The sequence below is a fragment of the Zalophus californianus genome, chromosome 16, assembly GCF_009762305.2.
Source record: "Zalophus californianus isolate mZalCal1 chromosome 16, mZalCal1.pri.v2, whole genome shotgun sequence".
Classification (NCBI taxonomy): Eukaryota; Metazoa; Chordata; class Mammalia; order Carnivora; family Otariidae; genus Zalophus; species Zalophus californianus.
Genome location: NC_045610.1, coordinates 59,075,711 through 59,088,121, shown reverse-complemented (window position 1 = coordinate 59,088,121; position 12,411 = coordinate 59,075,711). Strand labels below are relative to the sequence as shown.

At 52.9% G+C, this 12,411-nt stretch overlaps 1 protein-coding gene across 7 annotated transcripts in view; it reads right to left on the bottom strand.

The window, feature by feature from the left end:
* PGS1 (phosphatidylglycerophosphate synthase 1) overlaps positions 1 to 11,834 on the bottom strand; it is a 40,979-nt gene extending 29,145 nt beyond the window's left edge. For 3 of the 7 annotated variants that reach the window (XR_003525223.2, XR_003525224.2, XM_027625424.2), the window contains exons 1-2: positions 11,653 to 11,834; positions 1,978 to 2,167 (exon numbers count right to left, since the gene is read on the bottom strand). Coding sequence is in view for 5 of the 7 variants with exons in the window: in XM_027625424.2 (XP_027481225.1) it covers positions 1,978 to 2,167; positions 11,653 to 11,795 (333 nt within the window). In the remaining 2 variants the exon portion in view is untranslated. Of the gene's footprint in view, positions 1 to 1,977; positions 2,168 to 7,925; positions 7,961 to 8,978; positions 9,138 to 11,257; positions 11,514 to 11,652 lie in introns of those variants that run through there. The other 4 variants (XM_027625422.2, XM_027625426.2, XM_027625427.2 and 1 more) reach the window with 4 other exon arrangements.
* Positions 11,835 to 12,411: the final 577 nt, after the last annotated feature.

The window sequence follows — 12,411 nt, the reverse complement described above, 5'->3', positions numbered from 1 at the left end:
CCTCTGTTTGGTTATTTGGGAAGCGGATGCCTGCAGGGAACGCCATTACACGGAGCCAACAGTGACTCTGGGAAAAGGCACCTCGGCTCAGGCACTGCGACGAGGGCTCGCAGGCCAGGCAGACGACAGGCTGCACTCCCCTCTCAAGGAACAAGGCTGCTCTGTGGGCCCGGGGAAGACACATATTCCACTCAGCGCAATCCCTGCGTCAGAATCTGCCCCGGACTCAGTTCAAAGGGCAAGAGAGATGGGCTTCCTCCCAGCCTGCTGGGCCAAACCCTGGGGCCCTTCCTGCCTCCACCGCCCCACCCAGGCAGGTTCGCAGACGGGGATGGCCACGCAGAGACTCAGCCAGTCCTTCACCCGGAGTTGACTAGAACACAAAGAACTGCCTCTGCAAAACCTGTTTCTTCAAGCCAAACAGAGAACCAAGTAGGAGCAAAGAGCAAACCACTTTAACATCGGTTCTCCACAAAAAAGATGCACAGGACAGATGAGCAGCGCAGGGAAGTGGAAAGAACACGTAAACAGACAGACACAAACACACACATGCAGAATGCATTCTGGAAAGAGCCAGTCAGAAATTAAGCTAAGTGTGGATCTACAGAACAACAGGGCAAAAGGAGAATGTACAAGTATTCAAATCCAGTACAGTTCATTCTACGGAAAAATTAATCTCTACATGTATTTCCTATTATCTACCACCATTCTGCCTGTCTGACCTCATCATACCTTAATTCAAACATCGTTGCTAATTTGAACGCACAACGTTCATGTTAACAAAAATTAATCAGCTTCGGGGCGCCTGGGTGGCTCAGTCAGTTAAGCATCTGCCTTCTGCTCAGGTCACGGTCCCAGGGTCCTGGGATCGAGCCCCGCATTGGGCTCCTGGCTCCATGGGAAGCCTGCTTCTCCCTCTCCCACTCCCCCTGCTTGGGTTCCCTCTCTCGCTGTGTCTCTGTCAAATAAATGAATAAAATCTTTTAAAAAAAAATTAATCGGGGGGCGCCTGGGTGGCTCAGGTGGTTAAGCGACTGCCTTCGGCTCAGGTCATGATCCTGGAGTCCCAGGATCGAGTCCCACATCAGGCTCCCTGCTCAGCAGGGAGTCTGCTTCTCCCTCTGACCCTCTTCCCTCTCGTGCTCTCTATCTCTCATTCTCTTTCAAATAAATAAATAAAAAATCTTAAAAAAAAAAATAAGGAACCAGTTCAGTCAGAAGAGCAGTTTTAAAAATAAAAAAAAAATTTAATCGGCTTCAAATTACTTATTCCAATTAGCAGTTTCACCTCAAGTAACTAGATGGGCCACAAACACCTGAGTGCTAAAAGCTCAACCCCCAAATGCAAAGGTGAGCATCTCAGAGAAGGCACAAACTTTAGACAAAGGCACAGGAAAGAAGAGGGATAAGGCCTAAAACCAGGTGTCCAACTTTCCAGTGATCCGTAAAGCCTCTTCACCGAACAAGAGAATTCAACCACTTCCTACACATCAAATCTCATCCACGGGTCCCAGCTGGGTCTTCATTCCCCGTATGCCCTGCCTCCCAAGACGAAATCGCTACGCTGGAGATGTTTGCAGGGGCAGGGGTCTGTCGTGCTGTGACTAGAATAAGGTTCCTTTCTCCCCGGACATCATTAGCAGGGACGCCCACACGCCCTCACTAACCTCCCTTCCGATGAAACCGACGGAATCATCTGTCCGTAAGAATCAAAATTTAGGAGCTGCCCCTCACTGCCCACCCACTCTGAGCTACTCTACCTGAGACGTTAGCCATGCAGGGGAGCCTCTGATGACGGCACAACTCAAGCATTTGTGAGGCTAGAAACCTAACAGGGAGAAGAACCTATAGCAAGAAGCCGAGCAGCCATCAGAAACTTCCAGAACAGAAGGCACTTCTGCTCAGGACTCACCCAGCCTCAGGCCCCCAAGCCTCTAACTCCAGCATCCATCCCTCTCTCCCGTGGACACAACTTACCTTCATGAGCTCAAAAAACTCTGCCGGGGAAGAAAGCACCCTGACGTGGGAGCTGGAGACCCCGAACTCTGGGACCAGGTTTCGGATCCACTGGAACCTGTGCACACCCTCTGGACACAGGCAACAAGGAGGGGAGGTGATCTGGGGGACAGTCGGGGACAGCAAAGGAGCCAACAGCAGCCATGGTGACCTGGTTAAAGAGACACGCAAAGGGTCATACTTCTCCAACACTTCCTCAGAAGTCTCCTCAGCTCCGGTGGGGGGACGGAGGGGAACGGGAATTTTTTTTTTTTTTAACCAATTTCAGATTCTCTAGACCATTTTAAGTGAGCCCAAGTCAAACTCTGCAAAAGGGCTTTTCCTTCAGCCCCTACTAGTTGAGCAACTTGAGAAGTGCCTATGCCTATAGCTAAACCCCAACTTGCAGTTGGCTCCAAACAGCTCCAAATCTAGAGCAGCCACAAGTAAACTCACAGAAGCCACCGCATGGGTTAACACCGGGGTGCCGCACCAAATCGGCCTGCAGAAAGCCACTGGCAGCCACCTGGAGCCAGGGCGAGTCTGGAAAGAGGGGGACCATTGCAACCCTGGCCCCCAGCTGCAGGGCTGCGGAGATAAATGAGACTTTTATTTAGGGAAGGACCCAGAAAAACCAAGTTTTCTCTTGAATACTCGGCTGTGGAGAGAAGAACTGGAGGAAGAAGAGCCTGAGGGAAGGGGGGACCGTCTCGGCAGTGGCGAGAATTGCCCCCTCAGCCCTGGACACGTCGTCCTTGGGGCTCGTGCCACATAAAGCTGCACCCCTCGCCCCCCACGGCCGGCTCCACTCAAGACAGAGACAGCAGCAACCAAGGTCCTGCCCGTGGAACCACATGTCTGCTGCCCGCCGGCTGCCACCCCCCATTCCGTGGGCCCAGGGAGGGGCAACACACCCAGAGCCCCACACAAGCCCGGCCCTATTCTCAATTCCTGCAAACAGCAGCAGGAAAATCCTCTGCAGTGCGTGCCCTTCTACTGCAGCTCGGAGAGGGACTCTGGGGAAAGGGCACTTGGAACACCCCAAGGCCTGAAGGGTCACAGATTCCAGGAAGATGACTTCATTCACTTGCCTCATGATCAAGCGCAGAATCTTCCCAGGGCCCCGCAAATGTCCCTACACAGACACCAGATGGCCCACAGCTGTGCTTCCCAGAAAGCCCACTGGTCGGTCCCAGCCGACTCACTGCCAAGAAAACTTTAGTCAACGGTTGAAGGTGGCGGCTCTCTAGACCCCGGGAAGCCAGGGGCTGGCCTGGGGCCCCACGGTGCAGAGCGGGTAGAGCAGCTATGCTTTCTCGCTGTTTCAGAGAGGGGGTGATGGCACTTGGGGGGACCAGCTTGCTAAGGTTCTCTGGCTTCCAGGCGATGAGCAGCAGCTTGCAAATGAAAGGCTTAGACACGTAAACTAGGGATTGCTGCCTCGATTTCCCAAACTGTAGGCCTTATTCCTGCTGTGCTCAAAGCTAACTTCCAGGAGGAGAGGGAAAGATCCTTCAGTCCAATGGAAAACCACGAGACAATGGGAAAGTCAGCACAACACTCTATCAGTCTGAAGCCCCAGAGGGGGCTTAAAGTCTAATATTCATTAATTAAACATGGTCTATTTGAGGTGGAAAACCCCATAGCAGCGCCACACCAACGGATCTCCCAGCCTCATGGCACTTACCTCTCTCAGCCCATATGAAAAAGAACCAGGGCGACCGCTGAAACCCCACCCCACCCCCAACACCACGCCGTCAGTCCCGCATCCTTCCCCTGGGCCAGGAGACTCCAGTGGGCTCCCCAAAAGGAAGCTGCGGAGACACATCCTCGGCACACAGTGACCCAGAGAGGGCAAGTGCCAGCTCGGGCCATGACCCCAGGCACCGTGTGAGCACTGTTCTGTCCTGTGGGGGGGGCACAAGGGAAGAGCAGCCCGGCCCCCCCACGAACCTGGGGACCTCCCAGGCTTATACACCTGAAACCATCTAAGAACGACGCAAGAGGAAAATGCCACCACGAACTAAAGGTCGAAATGTGCAGCACGTGTGCTTCAAGTGACAGGGAAGGGGAGCTGGCGGCACGGAGCAGCCGGCGGGGACTGAGGACGCCCTCCCTGGAGCGATGAGGCAGGGCGAGCGGAGGGGCCGCTCCAGGCAAGGAGGGGGCTGAGCAAGCGTAAGCCATGGGCGCTGGCGAGCACCACCACCCACGGGAAAGCCCAGGAGGGTCTCCACAGCCAGTCCGGAGGACACATGGACCCAGGGCCCACCGTCAGCCCGGGCCTGCCCCGGAGAGGCACTGGGCAGGCTGCGGCGGGCAGGGCTCAGGGCCCCGGGCGGCCATGGGCAGGCCTCACCCCTGCCAGGCAGCTCTCCCTGGGAATGCTCCACCAGGGCCTCCGTCCAAGATTTGTTGAGGGCTTTTTTATGTTGGCTTCCTGTTTCATCTGTGTACTGACAGGTTCATTTTTGCTAGAGAGGAGAAGGTGCTGAAAGCCAATTAGGTGCAGGGAGTCGTGGAGGGGGAGACCCAACCCTGAGCGGCAGTTTTAGACACCCGAAGAGGAAGGCGCTCTGAGAAGGAGCAGAGCGTTTTATGAAGGTCCCCCCAGTGACAGCATGGGCATGGGGGAGACCACACCTGGAAGGGTGACACCCAAAATCTAACTGGAGTGCCTCAGCCGGGGCAGAAGCAGCCACGCCCAAGTCTGCTCAGAGGCTCAATTTTTTTCCTTTTGCCTCAGCCAGAAGTCCATGGGGGGTTAGTTCCTGCTTTCCACAACCTAACTCCTGGGAATCTTCCCAGAAAAGGCTGCTCCCGGTGCTAGCAGCAACCCCACCGTACAGTCACCCCAGTCTCCAGGGGCGACCACCTGCACAGGCAAGTCCCCTCACCCCAGGGAGGCTTACTAAGAAACCACACGTCCCAGGTCAGGAACCGAAGCCCCGAGAGATCTGAGGAGCTGTGGTTACTTCACCAAAAAAGCAGAGCCGTGTCACACATGCCATTCAGAGAACTAAACGGGCACACACACACAATTTCCACATCTAGACCTGGACTCCCCTGAATCATCTTTCTAGGACCATCCAGCTCCCGTTTCTAGTTACAAAGAAGAGGAAGTGGTGGGGGGTAGGGGTCCAGATAATAGCTTCTGCGACTCAGGAATATCATGGAAGTTTGGAGAACAGGGTCAGGGCAAGCGCACAGGGACGCTCAGGCAAGCCGGTGGCAGAGGCGGCAACAGCAAACAATGCAAACCGGTCCCCAGCCGACAGTTCTAACGGTGAGAGGAACCGGCGGGCTCTGTGAGGGCAGGCTCCGGCCACCCATGGGACACCTGACTCTGAAGTTCAGCCACAGGATTTAAGGCTTCCCGTGGAATCTGCAAAATCCCTGCACTGGGGAGCAGGCTGGGTCTAAGTGCTGAAGACCCCTGGCCTGGGGCCCTTCCTCTACCCAGGGAGAGACCTGTGCGGACGGGGTGATGGGAAGGCTTCAGGGTGACTCTAGGATGGCACAAGGAGCATGAAGGGAGGGAGGCACGGAGGGGAGGGAAGTTTCTTCCCACCATCTCTAAGAGAAATCCACATCTGAACTGCCTTGACTAAGGATACTCCTGTCCCTGAGCCCCTGGATGGGGGCCACCACCAAGTGAAGACAGTGGAAGCCTACCTGACCCCCAGGGCAGTCCTAGGTGGGACAGGGCAGCCCACCCCTCCTGCCAGGCATGGGAAGGCAGCGGGGCTCGAGTTCAGAATAATCAGCCACTTGGAAACAGAGCAAAAGAGCCACTGAGACACGACCAAACACAGCTATTGACACAGGGAGCCTCAGAGGAAAGAAGGTATTTCTCCTTTTTGTGGGGAGATAGGAGTTCTCCATTTCACCAAACACCTTGAAGCTGCATGTGCTCCATGGAAAAATACTGGCACACCTTGCATTTTTCCTTTGTCTGGATGTGCAACAATGTGCCTGGAGGTCCAACCAAGTTCTGTGGCCAGTGGCAAGATGCCAATAAAGAAAGGCAGGGGCGCCTGGGTGGCTCAGTCAGTTAAGCATCTGACACCTGATTTCAGCTCAGGTCATGATCTCAGGTTGGTGAGATCAAGCCCCATGTCAGGCTCCGTGCTGGGTGTGGAGCACGCTTAAGATCCTCTCTCTCTCTTCGTCTACCCACTCCCCACCTCCCTCTCTTAAAAAAAAAAAAAAAGAAGAAGAAGAAGAAGAAATGGAAAGGCAAATACTAGATAATTACACCCAGGTCTACACTTTACCTTTACATATCCCCTCCAAGGCCTCTCCCCCTCAGAGGACACAGGTCTGATCCCCAGGGGCCGCAGAGTGTCACCCACCACCCAGTGGGGAAAAAAAAAGCAAGCTGGCCAACCTCTTAGGGTCTTTTCAAAAGGTGGCACCTTGGGCTCTGAACAAAGAACACAGTGATGTGGGAGGACCATCTTCCTACACGAAGCAAAAATCCTGAACAGACAGTACTGAAGTTCTACCCTCTGTCCAGTACCGTACTCGGGGCATTAACTAAGCAGCCCCCGCTATGGGCTCCGTCATGCTCTGAATCCATGAGCTCTTCTGGAACTATAAGATAAAATTCGTGGTACAAGCTCTGTGGCTTGGGTCCCACCCAACTCTGTACAAAACGATGAAAAAAGCAGTTCTTAAAAGAAACTAAGTTCTGTGGACTGCAATATTTTCAGAAACTACTTTTTTAAGAAAAACTCACCCTCCCCGCTCAGTCATGAACATTTAAACGTCAGAAAGTGAGCTAAGGAGAAAAGAGTAACAGTCACAGCACTTCCTGAGAAGAGCTCAACAAACTACGTGAAGGCACCATACTTCCTGCGTCCCCGGCAGCAGGCGGCCCTTCCTGACTAACGCAACACCAAGTCCAAGAAAGGGAAGTGAGTGTGAATTCCCGTAGGTTACAAAAGACCAACCGCCCGCTGAACTCCCACAAGAAGTCCAGCATGGGAGGCCAGGCTGCCAGCATCTGACTACATGCTGACCAGATGACTGTCCTCTTGACTTGCCCAAAAGGAAGTTGATCACATCCAGGGGCCAGAAAGCTAACATAACCCACAATACACCTCAGGTGGCCCAAGCAGCAGGCAAAGCAAAGTGCCTGATGAGAACCAATCACACTTTCTACTAATCCAAAGGCTTTGACCCACGGTACTTCCCAGCAGCCTTGAAAAGAACTCGTTTACATGAATCAGATCACATGTTTACAAGTGGATTATCTATCAGAACACTTTAATCCCAGGCTAGCTGCTATCTCTCTAGGAGCACACAACTGACTGACCCAGCCTAATTAATCACCAGACGCAATGTGTTCAGGGGGTACTCATGTTAATATGAACTCAATAAAGCTACAATTTGGGGTGCCGGGTGGCTCAGTCTGTGAAGCATCTGCCTTTGGCTCAGGTCATGATCCCAGGACCCTGCGATCCAGTCCCGCCTCTGGCTCCCTGCTCAGCGGGGAGCCTGCTTCTCCCTCTGCCTGCCACCCCCCTGCCTGTGCATGCACTCTCACTCTCTATCAAATAAATAAAATCTTTAAAAAAATAAAATAAAGCTACAATTGAAAAATCTCTCTGTTGTAAATTTTTTTTAAAGATTTTATTTATTTGACAGAGGGAACACAAGCAGAGGGAAAGAGAGGGAGAAGCAGGCTCCCTGCTCAGCAAGGAGCCCGATGTGGGACTCGATCCCAGGACCCTGGGATCATGACCCGGACTGAAGGCAGCCGCTTAACTGACTGAGCCACCCAGGCGTCCCTGTCAGTTGTAAATCTTATTCCAATCCCTGCAAGATCAAATCTGAATTATTTGGGGAAATTATGCTTTGATTCTAAATATCCCCCTCCCACCCATTCTACTACTATAAATAAGCCAAGAGATGGCTCTACTAACCTGTAACAAGCAAGCAGCATCACAAAGTTCAAAGAAGAAGTAATTTCTGGAAATGTGGTCCCTCAGAGCGGAAACTACTAACAAGCCGAACTGGAGTATGCCGACCTGCCACTATGACATCAGATACCTAACTGAAAGAACAGTCTTCTGGTTGTCTGTCTCCCTCTTATAACTCGGGGAAGTTAGAAGCCCCTCACCCCTTCACACTCACTGACTCACTCACACACACACCTCGAAGAGAAAATAGGACTTGAGTTTCAATAATAAAGCCCTTTCTGCACATAGAGCTCAAGCTGAAAATCGTCTGTTTGGGTTTTTTAGAGGAGGCCACAAAGAAGATACTTCCTTCTAGGGCAGGCAAGCTCAAGATCAGGAACTCCTGCCCCCCTGACACATTTCCCACTCAGCCCCATCTACTCCAAACGAGTCAATTCCGTGGAGTCTGAGGACTCCTAAACACCACTTACGGTGCTCTCCCCCCGTCCCGAGCTCCAGATCTGTCGGTCAGCTTCACACTGACACCTCTACTCAGAGGCACCTGGATCCTAGTTAACACACCCAAACTCACCTTATTGTCACCCCCCCAAGCCCAGTCCTTTCTTAACCCTGTTGTAATGATGTGTGATTCCACCCATGCAGTCACCCAAGTCCCTCTACACGTCCCCCACCAGAGCTAACTCTAATCCCTTCCACTCTGCAACACCTCAGGCCTAGACCACCATCCAAGGAAACTGAACAAGCAATCTCAGAGCTTGCCTCCCTGGGTCTCAGCCCAGAGGACAAACTTGCTCCCGGCTCCTCCCTTGGCTCAGTACCGCCAGTCGGCTCCTGGAAATGACTTGAGTACCTGCAGCACCTCAGAACTGCCTTCCACCTTTGCTGCCACAATCATCAGCCCACACCACTCACCACCCTTCCCTGAACACCAGCTCCCCCTTCTTTACCCAGCGTACTCCTACACTCCAAAACACAGCTCTGAGATCACCCCCACCAGGAAGACTTCTGTGACCTCCTGCTGTGCCTCTCAGGTGCTGCCATGACCTTCTACCTTACCTTACTATTACTGTCAGCTTATGGGTCTGAGCATCTTGAAGATGGGGCGAGGTCTTTATCTTTGCTTCCTTGGTACCCAGCAGAGCAGTGCTCTACACATGCATGCTGAATAAAGGAATGAGCCCAGAGGTCCATAGTGATAATGAGTCAGATGCCTGCTCAAGAGAAAAACAACAGCATTTCTAGATCACTAATTGGAAGTAATTTTAAGTAGCATTCTCTGTCACTGTGGCTGTCTCTGTAACTAACAAAGAAACCACTGCAATGAAAGTACCCTCTCTCCACCCCTCTCGTTAGCCACGAGGGTTCATCAGGTACTCCAACAGGTGAGTCAGATTGGCAAGCTAAAATCTGACAAAGTCTAAGCTCATGACTACACAGAACTATTATCAACAATCAGAGTTACAAGAAACCACACCATTCGGGGAATGAGGAGTTGTGAGGTACAACTAATGGAGGAGAAACGAAAGTCAGCAGCCAATATAGGATGAATGGCCATACAGACCAGAGAAACCCCAAACACCAAGCCACAGAGTCGGGTAAATCTGCAGACCGAATAACCGAATAAGACAAGGGGGCGTGGGGGGAAGGTCAGAAAGCTACAGCGTTGTAACAGCACTGGTCAAAGCACTTATCTTCAGTCCTAGCAAACCGTTCTAAGGATTATAAAACACCAATTTTTTTTTTAAAGATTTTATTTATTTTTGAGAGAGTGAGAGAACATGAGCAGGGGAGGGAGGGGTAGAGGGAAAAGCACACTCCGAGGGCAAAATCCCAGGACCCTGGAATCATGACCTGAGCCAAAGGCAGAAGTTTAACTGACTGAGCCACCCAGGCGCCCACAGATTTCTTTAAAACACAAAACTTGGGGCGCCTGGGTGGCTCAGTCGTTAAGCGTCTGCCTTCGGCTCAGGTCATGATCCCAGAGTCCTGGGATCGAGCCCCTCATCGGGCTCCCTGCTCCATGGGAGGCCTGCTTCTCCCTCTCCCACTCCCCCTGCTTGTGTTCCCTCTCTCGCTGTGTCTCTCTCTGTCAAATAAATAAATAAAATCTTTTTTTAAAAATTAATTAAATAAATAAATAAAACACAAAACTTGGTGGCTGGGGGGATGGGGTAAACGGATGAAGGGCATTAAGGAGGACACGTGATGTGATGAGCAATGGGCGTTATACGCAACTAATGAATCAATGAACACTACATCAAAAACTAACGATGTACTATATGTTGGGCTAACTGAATTTAAATTAAAAATAAATAAATAAAACAAAACACAAAACTTGTGTTTAAGTGAGTTTCTGGTTTAATTTTTGACCCAGAGATACAACTCTCTCTCAGCTTCATCAAAAAGAAATACGGTGCCACATCTACCGCAGCCATTTACAAAAAAGGACTTTGGAGAGTCAGTTTAGACTACTCCCACTGCCACACTGCTCCTCGCCCCCCACCACCGGAAAAAGACACTCAAGAGAAACGTCTTTTTCAAAAGAATTTGTGGAGATTGCCCCAACATCCCTTAGCAGTTAATTCCAATGGTAAACAATTAACAATGAAGTGGTTTTTGTCGTTTAAACACATACAGGGAAATGACAAAATTGCCTGAACACATCATCTTTGAGGAGAGAACATTTCTTGAAACGTTAAACCGAATTTCCCAGTGGTTTGATGCCAAGATGTAGAAGTCATCTGATTTCACCGCCCACTGCAACAGCGAGGTCTTGGCTAAGCACCAACTACAGAAAATGCAGAGGCCACCTCTTCCCCGGCCCCGCCCGCACCGGGTTTCGCTGGTGTGAAACTTAACGCCATTCTGATCAGCAAGCTTCTGAAGGGCCCCATACGGATATGCTATCACCTAAAAGTCACCCTGAACCGAAGTCGAATTTTTGCCGAAAATCATCCACTGTAACCCAGTATGAAGCAAGTTCCTTCCCATAAGTAGAAACAGCACACATGACTGGACCACAGATCCGTGCACGAAAGCCAGGCGGTCCCACCTCACCCAAGCAGCACAGATAAAATCGAACCTAATGCAAACTCTTCTAAAGGATGCACGTCTAAGATCCGATATTTTTTTCTTTTAAAGGGTCAAGTGTAAGGCTTGAGTCTCTCTGATAAGAAAACCATTTGCACACAAGAAATTTTTTCTTTTTTTTTCCTGTAACCTTAGCAATAACAACAGGCCTCTTAGGTCAGCATGTTCTTGGCAAATGTTGACTTTGAAAGACCACTGCCTGAACAAACTGCTTCAAAGCCTCCTCCACCACTTACATAACTCACTTCAGTACTTTTCCAGAACACAGGCCCTTTGAAAAGTGTGAAGGGGGTTCCGAGTGGTTCCTCTTCCCTGGCCTGAGAGTCCCTGACTCAGGATTGCTTCACAGCCCTCTCCCGCAGGATGTGCGAAGCCCTACACGCACACGATCCCGGCCGGGCTCATTCACCCCGGCCGAGCCACCCGGCTGCCAGGACCGGCAAGGAAAAGATCTCCTCTCGGAACGCTGGCGGCGTCTCCCGCCACAGACCCTCCAACGTCCGCCGCCGGGGGGCCCGGGGAGCCCGCGCTCAGTTCCCGCCCCGCCCGCCCCCCGCGTGAGCGCACCCCCGGCGCGGAGGGGAGGCAGGGCTGCGGCCGCGGCCGCGCCCCCGCCCCGGCAGGCCCGGCCGCCTCTCACCTCCTGCGCCGGCGGTCCCGGTTCCTGCCCAGGCGGTCGGACAGGCGCCCTAGCAGCGCGGCCAGCCCCGGGCGGCCAGGCAGCAGGCCCAGCAGCCGCCTCCAGAGCACCGGCCCCGCTGCCGCCGCCGCCGCCGCCGCCATGGAGACTCGGCGCTTCCGCTTCCGGCGCGCAAGAACTTTATTGACACCGGCGCTCGCGGACACGGGGAGGGGGCGGGGCGGGCGCAGGTGTGCGGGCGGCGCGCAGGGCGCAGGCGCAGCGAGCCGAGCTCCTTCCGTCCCACTCCCCCCACCTCCACGCTCCTGAGCCGGCTGGCGTCGCGGCCACCGGGTCACGCCCAGCACCGAAGCTCGCGGGCAGGTGCGCGGGGCAGGCCACGGAGCGTACGGTTCTGCGAGCCGAGGACCGCGCGTCCGTGGAGCCGGGAGCATCTCCTGTAGGGACGTTGCAGGGTCCTGAGGGCGGGGAATGACTCTGATCCGAAACATGGGGTTCCTTGGCCGCCCCACGCGGACTGAGACTGGGGAACCGGTAGAGCAGTGGGAGCTCGTCACATCCTACTTGTCCTGTCCCAGGGGGGTGTTGTGAGGGCTCAAGGAATGAAAACCATTCCGCATTCCACGTTCACTCAGGTATCCCAAGGAGGTCAGTTACACGCGCCCTGCAAGAATGTTCATCTTGGCATTGTTCGTGATATCAAAAATGTGGAAGCAGGGGCGCCTGAGGGGCACAGTCAGTGAAGCGTCTGCCTTGCAC